The sequence below is a fragment of the Hordeum vulgare genome, chromosome 7H, assembly GCF_904849725.1.
Source record: "Hordeum vulgare subsp. vulgare chromosome 7H, MorexV3_pseudomolecules_assembly, whole genome shotgun sequence".
NCBI lineage: Eukaryota > Viridiplantae > Streptophyta > Magnoliopsida > Poales > Poaceae > Hordeum > Hordeum vulgare.
Window position 1 is genome coordinate 178,054,750 of NC_058524.1, and position 17,062 is coordinate 178,071,811.

At 45.6% G+C, this 17,062-nt stretch overlaps 1 protein-coding gene across 1 annotated transcript; it reads right to left on the bottom strand.

Annotated features, from left to right (window-relative positions):
* Positions 1-9,764: 9,764 nt before the first annotated feature.
* Positions 9,765-11,140, bottom strand: LOC123408821. The gene has a single exon (XM_045101862.1). The coding sequence runs from the start codon at positions 10,960-10,962 to the stop codon at positions 9,862-9,864; it is 1,101 nt and encodes a 366-aa protein (XP_044957797.1). The 5' UTR covers positions 10,963-11,140; the 3' UTR covers positions 9,765-9,861.
* Between the last annotated feature and the right edge of the window lie 5,922 nt (positions 11,141-17,062).

The following is a 17,062-nucleotide window of genomic DNA, read 5'->3' on the forward strand; positions in this document are numbered from 1 at the left end:
TTTGCTCACATCTCTGCAAAACTCGATCAAGGTTGCTTAAGCAATCATCAAAATAAGTTCCATAAACGAAAAAAGTCATCCATGAAAACCTCAACAATCTTTTCACAAAAATCAGAGAATATAGCAGTCATACATCTTTGAAAGGTAGCAGGTGCATTGCGTAATCCAGAAGGCATATGTCTATAAGCATAGGTTCCAAAAGGACAAGTAAAGGTGGTTTTATCTTGATCAGGTTGTGACACAAGTATTTGAGAGAAACCAGAATAATCATCTAGAAAGAAAAAATGTGTGTGCTTCAATAATATTTCTAGAATTTTGTCTATGAAAGGTAAATGATAATGATCTTTCCTAGTAGATTTGTTTAATTTTCTACCATTCTATAGCCACTCACAATTCTTTGTGGAATAAGTTCATTTTTATCACTAGGAACAACAGTAATACCTTCTTTCTTAGGAATACAATGAACGAGACTTACCCATCTACTATCACCTATGGGATAAATTATACCTCCTTCTAGAAGCTTTAATATTTCATTTCTTACCACTTCTTTCATTTTGATATTTAGTCTTTCTTGGTGATCAACAACGGTTTCAACATCTGGTTCCATATTAATCTTGTGCTGACACAGAGTGGGACTAATGACCTTAATATCATCAAGACTATACCCAATAGCAGCTCGGTGCTTCCTTAAAAAAATTAACAATCTTTTTTTCATGCTTTGTAAGGCTAGCACTGATAATAGCATGATATATCTTCTTTTCATCAAGATAAGCATATTTCAAATTGTTAGGTAATTGCCTGAATTCAAACAGAGGATCACCCTTGGGTGGAGGAGGACCTCCTAGAGTTTCAACATGCAAGTTGTGTTTAAGGATAGGTCGTTGTTCAAATAACATTTTATCTATTTCATTTCTTTCATGCATATGCATATCATTTTCATGGTCTAGCAAATATTGTTCTAATGGATCAGTAGGAAGAATGGCAGTAGAAGCAAGACCAATTATTTCATCTTTACTAGGTAATTATTTATCATGGGGTTGCTTACTGAACTTAGAGAAATTAAACTCATGAGACGTACCACCAAAATTAACACTAAGAGTTTATTTTTTGCAATCTATTTGAGCATTGACAATGTTCAAGAAGGGTCTACCAAATATTATGGGACAAAAACCATCTTGTGGTGAGACAAGTACTAGAAAATCAGTAGGGTGTTTTACTTTTCCACACAATACTTCAATATCTCTAACAATCCCAAGTGGTGTGATGGTGTCTCTATTAGCAAGTTCGATAGTAACATCTATGTCTTCTATTTCAGCAGGTGCTATCTCATGCATAATTTCTCGATATAAGGTAAAAGGAATAGCACTAACACTAGCACCCATATCACATAAATCATGATAACAATGATCTCCTATTTTGATTGAGATGACACGCATGCCAACAACGGCTTTATTTTTATCTTTAGTATTAGGTTTGGCAATTCTAGCATCTTCATCACATAAATAAATAACATGCCCATCAATATTATCGACCAAGATATCTTTAACCATAGCAATACTAGGTTCTACCTTGATTTTCTCACAGGGTTTGGTTGTTCTAACATAACTTTTGTTAACCACGGTTGAAGCTTTAGCATGTTCCTTTATCCCAACAGGGAAAGGTGGTTTCTCAATATAAGCAGTAGGCACAACTGGATCAACATTGTAAGTGATAGTTTCATTCTCAACTCTAATTGGTTCTTCAACCTTTTCTTGAACGGGTGGATGATATTTAAACCATTTCTCTCTAGGGAGATCAACATGAGTAGCAAAGGTTTCACAAGATGAGGGTACTATCTTAGAGTCAAGTCCATATTTAGTGCTAAAATCATTAAAAGCATTTGTATTCATAAAAGATTTAACACAATCAAACTCAAGTTTTATAACACACTATTTATTTTCGTCGAATTCCCAATCTTCAGAGTTGCGTTTAATTCTTTCCAAAACATCCCACCCGAATTCAATTGTCTTCTCCATAAAAGAACTAGAACAAGAAGTATCGAGCATGGTTTGATCATTACGAGAAAGCCGAGCATAAAAAATATGAATAATAATATCTCTCAGGAACTCATGATTGGGGCATTAATATAACCTTGACTTAATCCTACCCCAAGCTAGAGTGATACTTTCTCCTTCACAAGGCCAGAAATTATAGATAAAATTTGGATCATGATGAACAAGATGCATACGATAAATGTTTTGTGAAACTCCAATTGCAATCGATTCCAGTTCCAAGATCGTGTATTATCACATAGCCTATACCATGTCAATGCTTTTCCCCACAAAGATAAAGGGAAAACCTTCTTATTGACTTCATCTCCGGATAAACCTGCAAGCTTAAATAATCCACAAACTTCATCCACATAGATTAGGTGCATATCGGGATGATTTGTTCCATCTCATGCATAAGGATTAGCTAGCAGTTTCTCTATCATACCCGAAGGAATTTCATAGTAAATATTTTTAGTAGGTTTAGTAGGTTGCGGTCGAGGTGAAGATACCCCACACAAACCCCTCAAAGGATTACTTTCCATACTGACAAGTGACGGTAAATTACAGCACGTAATATAAATTTTACCTTACCAAATTCCACTTACCAAAGGCGCTTCACTCCCCGGCAACGGCGCCAGAAAAGTGTCTTGATGACCCACAAGTATAGGGGATCAACTGTAGTCCATTCGTATTAAGTAAGAGTGTCAAACCCAACGAGGAGCAGAAGGAAATGATAAGCGGTTTTCAGCAAGGTAATTTCCGCAAGCACTGAAATAGCGATAACAAGTTGTTTGATAGCAAGATAATTGTAACAAGTAACGAGTAGCAATAGTAAAAATAAGTGCATCTAGGTAGCCCTATCCTTCTGTGGCAAAGTATAGGCCGGAACTGTTTCTTATAATAGGCAAAATGTTCTTGAGGTTACACGGGAATTTCATCTAGTCACTTTCATCATGTCGGGTTAATTCGCGTTCGGTACTTTGATAATTTGATATGAGGGTGGACCGGTGCTTGGGTGTTGTTCTTGCTTGAACTAGAATCCCACTTATGATTAACCCTCCCGCAAGCATCCGCAAATACAAGAAAAGTATTAAGAATAAATTCTAACCATAGCATTAAACATAGGGATCCAAATCAGCCCCTTACGGAATAACGCATAAACTAGGGTTTAAGTTTATGTCACTCTCGCAACCCATCATATAATAACTAGTACACAATGCATTAACTTAGGCCCAAAGATGGTGAAGTGTCATGTAGTCCACGTTCACATAACACCACTAAGGGAATCACAACATTCATACTATCAAACTATCAAACGAATATCAACTTCACACGACTACTTGCAACATGACTTCTCCCGTGGCCTCAAGAACAAAAGTAACTACTCACAAGTTATTAACATGCTCATGATCAGTGGGGTATTAAATAGCATATTGTATCTGAACATATGATCTTCCATCAAATAAACCACAAAGCATCAACTACAAAATGTAATCAACACTACTAGTCACCCCCAAGTACCAATCTGAGGTTCCGGTACAAGATTGAGCACAAGAGATGAACTAGGGTTCTGAGAGGAGATGGTGTAGTTGAAGATGCTGATGAAGATTGGACTCCCCAAGATGAGAGGGTTGTTGGTGATGGCGATGGCCTCTATTTCCTCCTCCGGGAGGTAAGTTCCCCGGGCGGAATCGCTCCGCTAGAGGGCAAAAGTGCTCCTGCCCAAGTTCTGCTTCGAAACGATGGTGCTCCATCCCAAAAGTCCTCCCCCTTTTTTCTAGGTCAAACGTGAATATATACCATAAGATGGCTGCCATAAGTGGGCTGGATGGCCCACTACCCACCATGGCGCGCGAGGGGGGCTGGCACGCCGTGGTGCCTAGTTGGCACTTGACAGCCCCCTCTGGTACTTCTTTCTTTCAGTATTTTTTATTTATTCCAAAAATATTCTCCGTGGAGTTTCAACGGATTTGGAGATGTGCAGAATAGGTATCTGTGATGTAGCTCTTTCAGGTCCAGAATTCCATCTACCGGCATTCTCCCTCTTTGTATAAACCTTGCATATTATGAGAGAAAAGGCATTATAATTACTCCATAAAGTGATATATTGCATAAAAACACTATAAATAACAGTAGCAAAACCTGATGCAAAATGGACGTATCACGACGCGTGTAGTGGTGGTCAATTGCCAGCCTTCACGGGCAAACCGCTGCCTTTTTCTGGTCGAAGGGCGGACATCTCAATTCCTCGTGGTCATGATGCCATATGAGAGGCACATGCTGCTTTAGTTCAATGGCCATGGTGTGCAGATGATGTACCTATGGCGGTCTCGATGCCCTAAGTGGTCCATCATCGGCGATGGCGAACGTGGATCCGAGCAGAAGCAGAGTTGGTACCGATTACTTTTCCATCTCTTACTTTGGGGTCCTCTATGTTTCCTTTGGGTCTCTTTATGAGCTGCACTTTATCTCTAGTTGATCTTTAATGCAGATTTTAGGTCCTTCGGGGCCCTTATTTTGTCCAAAAGCAAAACCGTGCTAGTAGTACCTTTGTCACGGTTTAGAAGGCATGGTTAAATTTACGTGCATTTCCATAATAGACAAGGGTTAAGGCGCGTTGCATTTACTCCTACCATCTAATTAGTACTCTTTTGTACTACTTCTATATGCATGCCTAGTGTGAATGCTATTTTTTAACTCATTTCACAGCCAATCAATAATCACCTAGGTTCTAGAGAATTTCCATGCACACCTTCTAAACTGTGATGGAGGGAGTAGTTTAGTTTTATTAAAGCATCTCCATCAATGCTACCGTGTGGCACGCAAATTTTTTGCAGCGCGGAAGCAACCTTTAAACATGTTGGGCTGTTGTTTTGCTTTACTAGAAATGTTATAATATTGTGTGCCACATGTAGCGCTTCAGTAGTGGCGTTAAATTCGAGACCGTCCGCCTAGCACAAACATATTTTCCACTCAAACATAAAACAAAGAAGATCAAATACAAACAAATTAAATGAACAATAAATAGTTCAATTATTATTACAATGCAAACAAAAAAATATTTTAACACAACAAATAGTGCATACAACATCAAACTAGTTTTGTTGGCCATTCCATGCCCACCACTCCTCGACTACATCCTTTTAAAGCGGAAAGCACATATGCTCCCTTGGTGATTTTGAGAATTCATGAAAACATACATTGTCGCTTGGAATAACAATTTTACCTAGTATATTACAGGTATAGTCCACTGAGAGAATTGGCCAAAGCATTGTGAGGAGAAGCCCCTTGATACAAAGAAAGGAATAGGATTGGCTCAAGCTTCAAGCAAGAAGACTCTACATTTTACATTTGTGACAAATCACTTTGAGTCCATAGGAAAGCCAATACTATTAAAAGGGGGTGAGGGATTATGATGATTTGGTTTCTCAAGTGCTTAGAGATAGCCACAAAAATACTCAACTATTCTGCCACAAAATATCTCTATCCAGAGCTAAACGAGAAAAATCGGTGCCACCAATATTTTCCACTCAACCCTACCGATTTTCCACCAGACAGATCCTTTGCCAAACCTTAATTTGTCGGTACCACCAACTTTCATATCGGTGCCATCGAGATTCAGTGACCAACTTTCTGTTAAGAAAATTCCAACAATCGGAATTTCTGAGATTGGAAACGGTCTCATCGAGTTTTGGAAACTCGTCTAGGTCATCGTATCGGTACCACCGAGATTCATATATTGGTCTCACCGAGAATTCAAAAGTTGCCACATTTAGAGCAACTCTGTACCACCGAGATTCATTTCGGTGTCACCGAGTTGGGCAATAATGTTGTAACAGTTGAATTTTGGTGGGTGTCTATATATACCCATCCACCTCCTCTCATTCGTAGAGGAAGCACTCGGAACACACACCCCTTGCCAGATCCATATTTTCGAGAGAGAGTCACCTACTCATATGTTCTGATCAAGAGATTCCAATCCAACCATTTTAAACGTGATCTCTAGCCTCCCCAAGTTGCTTTCCACAAGATCAATCTCTCCTACCCATGCCAAATCTGTGAGAGAGTGATTGAGCGTTGAGGAGACTATCTTTTGAAGCACAAGAACAAGGAGTTCATCATTCTACCACATCTATTACCTTTTGGAGGGTGGTGCCTCCCAGATTGGTTAGGTGTCTTTTGGGAGCCTCCTCCTTCGTGTTGTGGAGTTGAACCAAGAAGTTTGTACGGGCAAGGAGATTGCCTGCTTCGTGAAGATCAACCGTGAGTGAAGCTAGTCCTCTGTGGACGGAAGCCATGGTGGAATAGACAAGGCCGCTTTTTCATGGACCCCTTGTGGGTGGAGCCCTCCGTGGACTCTCGCAGCTGTTGCCCTTCGTGGGATGAAGTCTCCACTAACATAGATGTATGATAGCATCACCTACCGGAACCATGTGAAAAATTGTTGTGTCAACCTCGCTGGGTTTGATCTTCCTAAACTCTACTACTTACTACATGTGCAATGTATGTACTTTTCGCTGCCATATTTGTTGACAAGCATGTGTAGGGTTTACTAGACTTGTTAGAATTACTAAAATCTGTCAACCATCAAATTTGGGAAAAGGCTAGGATTTTAATTTGTGCAAGTAGTCTATTCACCTCCCCCCTTGCCACGTCGTTTGACATGATAGGAGGCAACAAAGAGGGTCACCCTCGCAACACTCCTTCGCACTCGCATGGGTTGTCTCATCAACTCATACTCGGAATAGTCTAAATCTTGCCCACGCTCATTCTCGATGATCATGTTATCCATGATCACACAAGTGTTCATGATGTATTAAAAGCTTCTTTTGATCCCAAAATCTAGTAGGTCTTCTCACAATAGCAAATTGGGCTTGCAAAACCTCAGAACCTCTATCCATATCTTTCCAAGCCACCGCTTGAGCATTGTGGAAATCAAGATTTTTTTACCTTGTGATGCCTTCAACAACTTCACAAATGTTTTCCACCTTGAATAGATGTCATTCGCAAGATAGTAGCCATAGTTGTTTGTATGGCCATTTGCTGCAAACTTCACTGGTGGAGTTTCACCATTTGCAATCCTATTCATGAGTGGTGACCGTTGCATAACATTGATGTCATTGCAAGATCCGGGTGTTCCGAAAAAAGCATGCCAAATCCAAGTCTCACGATCGGTCACCGCTTCAAGGATTATAGTGCAACCCTTTTTCTGGTCGTGGATTGTCCATGCCATGCCGCAGGACAGTTCTTCCGACTCCAATGCTTGCAATCTATTGGGCCAAGCATACCTGGTAACCTGCAAGCTTTGTTGAACTCCACAAGCCTTGAGGTATCTTTAGCATTGGGAGGTCTCAAATATTCTGGACCAAACGCTTGCACAATTCCAACCGCGAAGCGTTTGACACACATGATGACTTGACTCTCATCCATGGCCAAGTGGTCATCAACTAGATCCGCCGGAATACCATATGCCAACATACGCAAAATGGCGGTCACCTTTTGAAAGGTGTTATGTCCGAGTTCTCCGGTGGCATTCATCCTTTGCTAAAAAAACCGATCATGCATCGGTGAGTTTCTCGACGATGTGTTTGAACAACTTTATGCTCATCCTAAAACGGCGCCGAAAGTAGGATGCGGGGTATGTGGGATTCTCCAAAAAATAGTTCCTCGCCAATCTGTTGTGGGCATAGATCCTTTCCCTCCACAATTTGTGAGACACAAAACCGAACCACCGTGCTTAGACTTTTTATTGACGTGGATAGCTAGGATCATTACGACTTTCTCCTCCTCTTGAAGATCAAATTCTTCATTGGAAGAATCGTAGGATGAACTCATATATAAAATTGAATTTAAACTAACTTAAAACTACAAACAATATGCATCAAATTCATCTACACATATAAAGTTTAAGGCAATAAATACCTTGCAAGTTTTTTTGTCAAACACCTTGCGGGCGCCAAGCTGCAAAAGGCCACCGGACGCTGTTCGTCGAAGGAACAATGTGCTCGAGGGGTGGCGACGAAGAGAGAAGGTAGAGGAAGCAGTGACGGCCACCAAAAGAAGCAAGGGGAGCGGCGACGCACTGGGGAGGGCCGGGTAAGCGTCGTCGACACTTACGGGCTAAGGCACCAGCGCCGGAAAGTTTCTGATCCAGGTTGGTCGCTCGCGCGCAAAAGTTCGCTTGTCCCATACACTGGAATAGGTGCACCAAATAAACCGTGTGTGATGCAGTTTTTTCAAACACACACGACACGTGTTTATCGTGCGCGGATTGTAGCACAGCTGCTGAACCGCTACATCCATCAGCGCGCTATATTACCTTTTTTAGCGTACAACTATTTTAGCGCATGGATTTTTTTAGCGTACAACTGTTTTAGCGCATGGATTTTTTTTAGCATACAACTGTTTTAGTGCATGGGTTGGAGATGCTCTTAGAGCAACTCCAACAGACGTGTGAAATATGGCGCCCGAGGAAAAAAACGCATCTTTTAGGCACGCGTGGGCGTTTGATGAGCATTTTCGGCGCATTCTATAAATCCTGCACGCAGACACCCGCCAACCGTCGTCTTCCTCGCCTCCTTCTTCGCTTGTACTCACTTCATTCCTAAATATAAGTCTTTTTAGATATTTTACTATGGATTACATACAGAGTAAAATGAATAATTCTATATTTTAAAATATGTCTATATACATCTATATGTAATCTTTTAAGGGAAAATCTAATGGGCTTCCTACGCACACATGTTCTCCTGTGCAGCGGCCGCGCGCATGTGTCAGATCTCAAAAGTACGGAGACGATTTACTAATTAGCATAACGTAGTACTGGTTAGTTTAATAGGAGTATAAGAGGGAATCTACTTTTTGCACTCACACGCTGCTGAGTTATACTAGATATTTGCATTTTAAAAAAGATTTATCTTCCAAACCATTATCTCAATTAATGATCCGCTTTCACCACTGACTTTATCGCGACGAGATCTTCAAAACTAGATCTCATGTTAACATGTTTCAATAACTTCTGTTTTCGTCGATACTTGCCAGATTATTATGACTTACTTGTCATATTATTTGTTATATAGTTCTCACATTAAATCAACTTGGTTATCACGTTCATGAATGAGTAAAAACTTGATTCATTATACTTGTGCTGGTTCAAGCATTTGCTTGCCTATTATTAGTGTTTTAATAATCATTTTTTAGCTTCACATAATACTGCAATACTTAAAAAGTATAAAATTATTATCACGGTAACTATGTATATTTTTTATGACAACTGTACATCCGTAAGATGACAACTATGATGACATAAATGTAGCAACTAGGAATGACGAAAAAGAATCAACAAAACATGTCAACATGGGATCTTATTTTGAAGGTTTTGTCGAGACGAACCTAATGATGAAGATGAATCTCCATTCAAATTATTAATTTGTGAGATAAAATATTTTAAAAATTGACAATAAATATGCATAAAATGTTGACTAGAACTGAAAAATGTTTTGCATGCATGCGCTGCCAAAATGATAAGCTTATCATTGAGCCGTGCGGCACCGCTAGGTAGTGAGCTCCATCTTTTAATGGACCTCTAAAAAGACTTACTTTTTAGGAACGGAGGAAGTACGAGATATGTCGGACGCGTCCGAAGATATGTTACATGCAAAAAAGGGCATTTCGGCGCTGTACGTAAGGCAGACTACTGCTGTATATAGCTCCAGATCTTTAGCTCACCAATGCTACTACTGAATTGCTCTGTTATTATTCAACTCAAAATCGAAAAATTAGTACTGCAGCAACCAAGAGTACAGATCACGCTGTTTAGCTTTGGCAGCTTTCATCTCCGGCGCGCCTCCAGCGCCCTCTTCAACTCCTCGCCCACCTCGTCTGGCGCTGGCGCTGGCATCGCTGCGTTCTCCGCCGCTGGCTCCTTCCCACCGCCCCGACGATCAGGCTTCACCGAGAACCCGTGATGCGGCTGCGGTGGCGACCTCCCTACTGCTGCCACGGACGCGGCCCTGCCACGCCCGATCTCGGTGCGTAGGTCCTCCACGGCGCGGCGGAGCATCCCGCTCTCCGCATTCATCGCCTCCAGCTGTCGCCTCATCAGCGAGTAATCCTCGCTAGTGGAATCGTGGCCCGCGCCATCCGACGCGTCAGTGGTTGCGATGGCAGGCAGCGAGACATCTGCTTTCCTGCCTTTCTTATTGTCGGCGCGTGGTGACTGCTCGATGGAGATCTTGTTGATGACCAGCAGCGGCATCTTACAGATGGGCACACGCGCGTCCTTGCGGTCGTCGGCGAACGCCGCCTGCAGTACCGGTGGCGCGCGGATCCCCCAGTTGAACCGCATGCTCGCCCTGCCCCAGAGCGGGAGCACGCTCCTCGTGGTCAGCCTCATCCCGGACAGCAGCGTGCCGACGCCACCGCTCCTCCCCGCCGTGGCAACGTCCGCCGCGAACCCACTCCCGCTCAACGAGAAGGCCTTGTAGCTCAGCTCGTCCTCGTGGTCCCGCCCTTCGCCGGCAGAGACCTCCCCGACCGTACGGGGCGGAGGAGACGCGGACGACCGGAGGGTGTGGGAGAGTGAGAAATCGCCGAGGCGGGGCTTGAGGAGGAGGAAGAAGGCAGGAGATCCGGAGTTGGCGGGCAGGAGGTTGAACTCGGCAGCGAGAGAGAAGGGGGCGCAGACAGGGGAGCCGAGGGCTCCGACACCGGCGCGGATGGAGATGGCGAAGGGGAGACCGGGGTCGTTGGGGCGATACGATAAGCGGAGAGCTGGCCCGGAGGCGAAAGCGGTGGAGAGATCGAAGCGGAGCTCCCGGGGATCGCCGCCAGCGGAGAGACCGGACTGGAACGGCAGCCCGAGCACGCCGATCGGCACCTTGGCCCGCATCAGCGGCCGGTCGTCGTCGCGGAACTTGATAGACGCCTTCATGGGGATCGATGTTGGTGGCTAATCGGGGCTTTGGTTGGTCGTGGGGGGGCTTATTTTGCGGCGGACGTCATCCCATGATGGGACGGCGCCGCCTGCGCGCCGGCGAGATAGTGTGGAGGGGGCGAGCTGTGAGCGGATGGATAGGAAGTGTGTGGGTGAAGAGCCGAGGGGGAAAATAATTCTAGGAGACCGGGTCTCATTCCCCATCCCATGAGGCCCTCCGCGGAAGATGCCACGTGTTTTCTCACCAATCTCAAAGACCTCTTTCTTCCACAATCCAGCTTGAAAAATACTTTGGATCAACCGACTGCATTTACTCAAAAATCAGGCGGGTCGCTGGCTCCTCACGTGTTCCCCTCAGCCACATCTTTTCTTTCCGCCTTATCCCTTCCAGTGCTCTCTCCTCTACTCATTCTCCTCCTCATCTTCTTCCTCTTTTTTCCTTCCATAGCAATGATGCTGGGATGGAGCACGACGAGGGACAACCGGTGTTGGGATGGAGCAGCACCAATGCACGGAGGTAGCGTTATAGTGAAGCTTCGCCGACGGCGTCGGCGAAATGTTGAGATGGAGCCCGCGGTGCTGATGCCGCGCTCCAATGAAGCATTGCCGAAGCTGCAATCGGTCCCCGGTGCTGCGTTGGATCACCCCGCGCCAGTGGGCACTGCAATGAAACTTTACCGGCGGCTGCAATGGAGCTTCACCGGCGACGCCAAGAGCTGTGACGCTGCGCCCCGAGCTACAACGGAGCTTCACCGACGGCGACGAGAGCTGCGATGCAGCGCCCAAAGCTGCAATGAAGCTTCACCGGCGGATGCAATAGAGATTCACCAGCAACGTCAAGATCTGCGATGCAGCGTCCGCACTGCAACGAAGCTCCACTCGCGCTGCAATGAAGCTTCATTACGACAAATGATTGTTGCTCGCGTTGACCAGATCCAACGTCTTTGTAAAACACATCTAATGGCTGGAGATCCGATTAATTTAAAAAATCAGTCGTTGATCCGTAGCAGTCGCCTACGCTGGGTGGAGCATCTCTAGTTCGGCGGCGCTAGGGAGAGCCGCGACGCGCCGTGGAGCTTGTAGGCAGAGCATCCGGGAGAGGACGCGAGCTGCATGCGTTGCGGATGCCTCGCTGACTAGGACGAGCTCATTTGGATGCTCTCATGCGGCCATGGGTAGTACTGTCATAACTGAGCTTGCATCTTTTTACCGAATTTTTGTCCAAAAGGACCACTAGCCGAATGTTATTGTCAAAAAAGACCACATGCGGTATGAAATGCGAGAAAAGACCCCCATTTTTCGTGGCAGCACGCGCGCCAGGTGACGCGTGGCACCTGCCGCCATGGGCCGAGGCGGCTGGGCCCCGCCGCCACCCGGCGAGGCGGCCGGCCGGGCACGTGGCACCTGCCGCCAGCACCCCAGGCGGCCGGCGGGATGCTGTGCATGGCAGCATGCATGGTCGTGCATGGCCGTGGCATGGCGAGCCAGCTTTTGAGGCATGCATGTGCGAGCATGGGCAGCCTGCCGCCTGGAGTGGTGGCGGCAGGTGCCACCTGCCCGGCCGGCCGCCTCGCCGGGTGGCGGCGGGGCACAGCCGGCTCGGCCCATGGCGGCAGGTGCCACGCGTCACCTAGCGCGCCCACCGCCACGAAAAATGGGGGTCTTTTCTCGCATTTCATACCGCATGTGGTCTTTTTTGACAATAATATTCAGCTAGTGGTCTATTTGGACAAAAATTCTTTTACCATCGTTCCTTGGTGAATTGGTGCTCACTCCGTCCCACCTACCATGGTTCTGTACCACGGTCTAGGAGGAGATCAACTGTGGTCCCAACTGCCCACAAGAACTGGTGACACATGCGAGTATCCGATGAGGGGATGCCGTCGATAGTGAAGATGGGAAAAGACCGCTCGGAGAAGAATTAGTACTTTGAGATTGAGGCCCTGTTTGAATTGTCCGTATATAGCTCCGTAAGCGATAAAGACCTCATGCCGTATCTATCTCAGGCGGAAAGCATACTACGGCTTATAATTTGGAAAGTGCTTGGCGCCGGCGCGAGTGCTCGCGCCGGTCACACAGCAGCCGTTGAATCGGGGGCCTTGAACCGTCAGATTTCGTCTTCGTCCTCAACCTCGAACCACGAATGCGAGCGCCTCACCGGCCATCCCCGTCCAGCGTGCAGCGGCGCTCCCCTCGCCCTTCCCCTCTCCCCCTGCCCCCTGGCGGTCAAGGGGTCCTTCTTCCGTCGCCCTCTCTCGCCGGACGTCCTCGTCGCCGGTTGTCGTCCTTGCAGAGCCAACAAACGTGAGCGCCTTGTCGGTCCTTCGTTGCAACTTTTTTCATCAATGGTTGTAGCATTTTATGTCAACGATTGCAGCACTCCGTCATAGCAATGATCGCTTGTAGCTTTTATATGTCCGGTTGCAACTTTTTTCATAAACGGTTGTAGCATTCTACGTCAACGGTTGCAGCATTCCGCCATGGCAATGACCACTTGCAGCTTTTTATATGTATGGTTGCAGCTTTTAATCAACAGTTGTAGCATTTTATGTCAACGGTTGCAGCATTCCGTCATGGCAAATGACCGCTTGCACCTTATCATATGTCTGGTTGAAGCAATTTCATTTTGGGTTTTGAAGCTTTTTGAAATAGACGTTGCAACAATTTTGGGTGACGTTTGTAACACTTGTATACGCGTGCTCGGCCATGGCGGCAGGCGACCAGGACGACGTGTGAAGGCTGGATCCGGCGATGCGGACGGTCGACGGTGGGGGGAACTGGCGATCCGGGCGGGCCGACGGGGGCAGGGACCAGCGCAGCGGCGGCAGCAGCGTAGGGGCGCATAGATGGTGGGCCCCTTTGACCATGCGCCGCACCACACGTGAGTCATCGGGATGGGGAGGAGATCGCAGGATAAAAGACGAGATCGACGACGCGCGTGCGTCCAGCCAAACGTTCGCCGACGCATGGGCGGAAAACATTTCCCTTATAATTTACACGTGTAAATAAATAATAAATTCTGAGTGTATAGATTTACACCGCATCCAAGCGGGACCTAATGAATACACGTGGCATCTTTTGAATAGGGTCTCACAATACAAGAAAAGAGACCCGGTCTTAAATAATTATTTTTCAAGGGGGTGTGGAGAGGGGGCAATTTTTGTCATTGTTTAGGGTTTAGGGTGTGAAATACCGCTAGAGCATTCAGTAGGTGTCCAACCACAGCTGAAAATCATGGATCGAAGGTCGCACAATGGGTTTATCCAGGTTTAGCCCTTCGAAAAGTAATACCCTATGTCCTGCTGTTTTTTGTTATGCATGGTGAAGGGATACCTCGTGCGAGGGGTTACAATGGTGTGTGAGATTGCTATTCAGAGTTTGCCTATCTGATACTAGATGTAAATGAAGACCCTCGATCTCCCTTTATGTAGACAGTAGAGGTATAGGGTTTATATGATGGTAGATGTGATCTAGGGCGTTGTCGCTCTCTAATCTTAGGGGGAACGAAGGTCCTCTCTGCCTCCTAGGGTTTAGTTCTCGCCTTGGGCCTAGCGGCCCCCTTGTAGATGACGAGGTCGGGCTCCCTTATGATAGCCACCTATGGCATATGGTCCCGTCAGTAGCCCGTTGCGGAGGTCGCAGGGGATGACCATGAGACCTTCGACGACCTCCCATATTCTTCTAGGTTTCTTCATGAGCCTCCTTCTGTAGGGAGGTCGGACGACAGGTCGCTCAGTGCCTCTAGCTGATTGAGGGGGAGCCCACCAGCCCAAAGTTCTCCCAAGTGTTGTCGGGAGGGTTCTTGTTTAGCACCCCCACGAATCTCGGGGCGTAGCGGCGACGTCGCCGTGAGTATCGCACCATCTTTCTACAAATATGGAATTTGCCGAACCGGGAAAAACCACATGCCTCGTCTCCGTGTGATGAAGCTTGGGCTTTCGAACGTCCATAAGAGAGAGGCAAGCGGAGGGTTTTCAATCTCACATCACCTCTGCTCATTTCAACCTTTCACACGCGCCGCCACCGCTTCACTTTCATTCGTTCTCCACACTCCTTGTTGCCTTCTCATCGCCAATGGTAAAGACAAGGAGTGTGAAGGGGGATCGGCCTTCGTCAAGCACCGTTGGTAAAAAGTAGAAATCAGTCGCCTACAAATGCAGTGAGAAGTTAGCGCGCGTCGCCCCCAAATCGACGGGGAGATGGTTTCCCTCCACAATCACGGAGGGTGAAATCGAGGGCTACAAGGACCAACTCTTGATGTCGGCAGATCTAAACGTCTGGCTCCCTACCGGAAAGATCCCATTGGAGTCTCGCATCGGCGAGCTCGTCTTATGCATGGGTTATTTTGGGAGAGGGCTTGGACTCCCGCTTCATGGCTTCGTGTCGGGCCTTCTATAGTTCTTCGGTTGCCAACTGCATCACATCCCGCCTAACGGGGTGCTCTACATCACCAACTTCATCACTTTCTATGAATGTTACCTTCAGACGACTCCCCACTTTTAGTTATTCCGTTACTTCTTTCGGGTATGCGTGTAAATGAATGAGGGCGCCGTTTGCGGCCTTGGGGACACCATCTTGCAACTTTGTCCCAACTCCACGTTCTTTTCCGTTGGTCTCCCAAAATCCTATTGGGAGTGGCACAAGCCCTAGTTTTATGTGTACGGCCTCGGCGAGGATCTGCCGGCCTTCGTGAATGAGCCCCCATGGAAACTACAGGCATGGGCTCCGCTGACCAAACTAATGTTGGAGGCCAAGGTATTGGCGGAGGCCACCGCTCGCCTGAAGAAAGGTTGTCTGATAGGAGGTGACATCGTACACACCTGGATGGCACGTGGCGTACTGCCACTGCAAGCTCAAGACCTCCAAAAGTCGAGTGTGATGTTGCAGAGACCAGGCTCAGGTATTTAAAAAAAAATATTTAGAAGGTTTAAAAAATATCAAACTTTTTTATACAAATACATATACATGGTAGTTAAGTACGTAAAAAGCTCCATCAGGTAATTCGGCTTTTTACATTCTACACAAAAAAGATAAAAATCTAGCCCAAATACAACAAAAATAAGGCCCATTTTAATCTGTGTATTTATCTTTTTTATATACGCTACATAAAAGTATAAATATTAGTGAAAAATTATACACGTATATTACAAATACGTATCTATATATATACTTTACTTCAGATTTTTTTAGCATGTGAAAAAAGTATTTTGGTAAAAAAAATAACGGCCTCACTAGAGCCCGTGTGCCGCCGTGCTTTTTCGTCCTAAAGTCCCACTATTCGGGCTCGAAGGATCCCGCCTCGGTCTACCAAGAGGAGCTCGACCAAGAGGTCATCGACGTCTACCTCGCCTTCTTGGTGGGTCCTGAAGCCATTAAAAGTAGCATAAGAAGGCCATCATGCCCTTTTCGACCGACCTCCTGCTGAGCAGCATAAATGTTTCTTCATAGCTCTGTTACTGTTGGGAGTTATAGGAACACGTCATGACTTCTTTTCGTCTTTCTCTCTAAGGAATTTTCTGCCTTCGAGGCGTTTTGCTTAGAGCCTCCGCTGTCAGGGCAGCAAGTGAGCTCTACACTGGCTCCTTGCTACTTTGTAGATGCATTATGGTTTTTTCAAGAGAGGAAGGGATAAAGTAGTAAAGTAGCAATAACTATATATTTTAGTTGAGAACCAAGGTTTATTGAACCAATAGAAGAATCACACAATCTATACACACAAGAGCAAATACTTGCATCCAACACGGGTAAGAGGGTTGTCAATCTCCTTGTACTCCTTAATTGCAAGGAATCAAATATGATAATGGATAATTGATAATTCGCAAAGTAAATTAAATATAAATAAATTACATCAAGGTAAATAGGGTTTTAGTAAACATGTGAAATAGACCCCGGGTAATAGTTTTCACCACAGACATCTCTTTCAAGAACAAAGCACACAGTGGGTAAACAAATTACTGTTGGACAATTGATAGAAAAGTGCATAGTTATGATGTTATTCATGTCATGATCATGTATATAGGCATTACATCCATGACAAGTTGAAAGCACATATACTACCTTGGTGTTTTTGATAATTCATGACAGCATACATTGTCTT

What these genes read in the sequence shown, in the direction of transcription:
- LOC123408821 (XM_045101862.1), bottom strand. Translation starts at nt 10,962, where the DNA reads ATGAAGGCGTCTATCAAGTTCCGCGACGACGACCGGCCGCTGATGCGG.